This window comes from Phytophthora infestans, genomic scaffold (assembly GCF_000142945.1).
Source record: "Phytophthora infestans T30-4 supercont1.16 genomic scaffold, whole genome shotgun sequence".
In the NCBI taxonomy this organism is placed as follows: domain Eukaryota; phylum Oomycota; class Peronosporomycetes; order Peronosporales; family Peronosporaceae; genus Phytophthora; species Phytophthora infestans.
In genome coordinates this window covers 1,057,553-1,060,921 of record NW_003303743.1, presented here as the reverse complement: position 1 = coordinate 1,060,921, position 3,369 = coordinate 1,057,553, and the positions used below count along the sequence as shown (strand labels likewise).

The window sequence follows — 3,369 nt, the reverse complement described above, 5'->3', positions numbered from 1 at the left end:
TGTGATGAGTTCAACGTTGGCACCTATGACGCCAATGCTATCCTCTATAAGCGTGATGGGTACTGGAACAAAACCGCAAAAATTCCGAACACTGGCAGTGTCCTGCTGCTGAGTGGCAAGCTGGACCCTCAGACGCCTGACAAATACGCAAAGGTTTTATTGGATGCACTTGATGGCGAGGAAAAGGAGCTTATTACGTTCGACTACGCTACGCATACCGGTGATTCGTGGAGTCAATCCTGCGGACAGGAGCTGATTGTGTCGTATGTGCGCAATGGTGGTGATCTCGAGGGTTTGAATCGGTCGTGTCTGGACAACATGCCGCCGTTTGATCTGACGCCGGCGGATGACACAACGTACAGCTTCTTTGGCACTGACGACGCCTACGACGGAGCCTACAACTCGAGTTTGGTCCCGTCGCCGTGAATGAATCTAGCTCTTGAAAAGAGCTACATGTACTCGCTCCCTCGGTAGAAAAGAAAGCTTGAGGTGCACCTCAAACTTAGTACTTACTTACGTTTAAGTTTGCACAAAGTGCTTTGTTTTATAATATATGTATTACTACTACATGTAGTATTGCATGTTTTCAATAAGGGAAAACGTCAGAACGTGTATCAATTGGGCAAACGTTTGTCAAAAGCGGTTACAGAACCAGTCAGAGTGATGGTCACCGGCAGGTTTGAACCGAGCACACGTACTGTCACAAGTTTTGGGGATAAATAGGGCGAAACCCATTGTTCAGCACAGAAGACATGGCCCATTTACGAGACAATCACATTCCAGTAAGTGAGGGACGCCGAGATGGCGCGAGCTGCGGCGCTGTCGAAGAGAACTGCGCCGTTGTACGCAGAGCAAGAGCGCATCTCACGCGTTGCGCATTCATCTAAAGTCGGGTATTTCAAGGCGAAGAGCAGGAAACAGCGGTACATGAAGAGGCGGGCCCCAGTCCGATATTCTAAGCGGGCTTACCGCTGTGGAGTGATGAAAACGGCGCCGCTAGGCGAGTTTGCCTCCTTCTGAAGGGGGCCATGCTACAGAGGCCCGTGTATTTCGCGTGTAGGGAAGACTGGGGTGGAGAGCCGACGTGAAGGCGAAGCACTTTCTTTCATTACGGACCTGGTCGATTTAACCAAGGAGGCAGGAGAGGGTATTTTACCCCCAGAGCATGGTGAAGTAGGCTCTGTTGGCAAAGATATTGCTAACCTTCCGGAAGTGATTGTTTTGTATGATACTAGCGACAATGAAGATACAGAGAGAGTGAGTGATGAAGCTAGTGATTGCGGCTCTAATACAGCACATCAGCCAAATGAATATCGCGAAGAGTATTGCGCTCCGCCTATTTCGCCTCGTGAGATTATCAGTTTAATGGAGAGTGGTGACGAAAGCAGCCATGACAAGACTGAATGCAACGACGTTGACACCGGATGTCACGATGAAATCGACAATGTGTACTGGACTGTCACACCAGATATAATTTATTTGGACGAGTCCAGCGACGAAAACGACAGCAGGTCTAGCGAACGTTCTCACGGAGCTTCTGAGACGGGCGAAAATGAGAAAGCGAACATTTTGCTCCCACAGAAAGATAATGACGTAGTTCCATGGCCTTCTGATGTTATGGAGATAACCAATACCGAGAACCCAAACAACATTTTGGTACCCGATTTAGGGCCGATGGATTGGTGTGGCTGCGACACAATTTGCCGACCGGATGGTTGCCCAAATGCACTGGGTAGCGTATTTTGTGCTCGGAATAACTGCCTCAACGGATCTGACTGTGGCAATCGACTGAGAACTGTGAGTGGCATGCACCTAGCGCGTAGAAATATTGGATACTCTGTTTTCACGTCTGAGGATATTGAAAGTGGAAGTATTGTTGCTGAGTACGCTGGTGTGTTGACAACACACGACTACCGTAAGGACAAGAAAAGAACCAGCAACTACACCATCGGTTTGGCCGCGCGGTCGTCGCGCAAGGAGAACTTGTGGATCGAGGCGAAATTCAAGGGAAACATTACGCGGTTCATGAATCATTCCTGTGCGGCAAATTGCCGATTTTACGAGGCTCAAAACCGCCGCTTCGTCACGGTGGTTGTCGTTACGATGGAGGATATTCGAGCTGGAAGCGAGGTCACTCTTAATTATGGCGATGAATTATGGTTTAAATGCCAGTGTGGTGCGGATGGATGCTGTGGTGAATCTATCATTAGCAGTGACGATTCTTCTTAAGGGTTACTATAACGCAAAAACCCGGAATTGAGTAACTTTCTAAATGCACAAACAAAACTAAAAAACATGAAAGTGACTTCATTATTGCTCGATCGCGAATGAGGGACACTAATAAAAAAACCCGGAGTTGAGTGACCTTCTAAATGTTCAAACAAAACAAAAAAAACACGAAATTGACTTCTTTGTTGCTCTATAGCGACTGAGGGACACTCTTTTTGAATGTGTTATGTGCCATCCGATTGCGTGCATGAACGCTTGTTGTGGCCTTTCCGATGGCAACTTGAGCAACTCTGTGAAGATCTATTCCCGTCCTCTCCAACACTTCTTATGCGCTTCGTCTTGGGGCGTCCCGGTTTCTTTGTGAAAACAGCAGGTAGCCATTCGGAACTCTGAGTGATGTCTGATTCTATCGGTATAAAGACAGCGTTTTAGCGTGAAATGCATCGGCATACACCGACACTTTATAACACGGCTGAAAGTGTGTGTACACGTCCAAACACTTGCCAACTACACATTTTGACACACAAAGTTCACTTTCATACACCTGTTGGCGTTTGTTTTGAGACTGTCACATACTGTCAATACCGATGGCAGCCCATACACTTATTGACACACGTTTCACACATACTGACAAAACGTTTCAGGATGATACACGTTCTGACGTTTTCCCTTTCAATAATGCATGAAGGATATTTTGAGATGGTGTTCAGCGGTATTATCGTCCCCATACGGTAATACTTCTGAGCACCATAAAAGTGATGGGGTTGAATGATACAGCTGAAATAGTAGTCTCAATCCACCACACCACTCCCTTTACAAATTACTTAACCCCTTAGTTCCCAGGCTTTATTACGAGGGTATATTTTTACTCCGTCCCATAAACAGTAATATGAGAATTTGTAAGAGTTCCCTTCTAATTTCGAATGTTGACGTGCGGGTTGGGGCGGTGTATAAATATACATGAGGGTATAGTGCCGGCATCTCCAACTTAAAGGGAGCTTATGTAAGCGATTGAGATCTGCTTACCAGCTTATGCTTGACAAAAAACATAAGCAGTGACCTTTTTATCTATATCCCGTTTTTTGTGGCATTGCACACGGCCAGCAGCAGTGATTTCATTTATTATAGCCAATGAAAGAA

General features: G+C 46.3%; 1 protein-coding gene across 1 annotated transcript; it reads left to right on the top strand.

Moving 5' to 3' along the window:
- Positions 1–1,674: 1,674 nt before the first annotated feature.
- PITG_08819 (uncharacterized protein) lies at positions 1,675–2,229 on the top strand (the record flags this gene model as incomplete). The annotated part of the gene is made up of 3 exons (XM_002902837.1): positions 1,675–1,797; positions 1,885–1,893; positions 2,008–2,229. 3 exons carry the CDS (start codon positions 1,675–1,677, stop codon positions 2,227–2,229), a joined length of 354 nt encoding a protein of 117 aa, XP_002902883.1.
- Between the last annotated feature and the right edge of the window lie 1,140 nt (positions 2,230–3,369).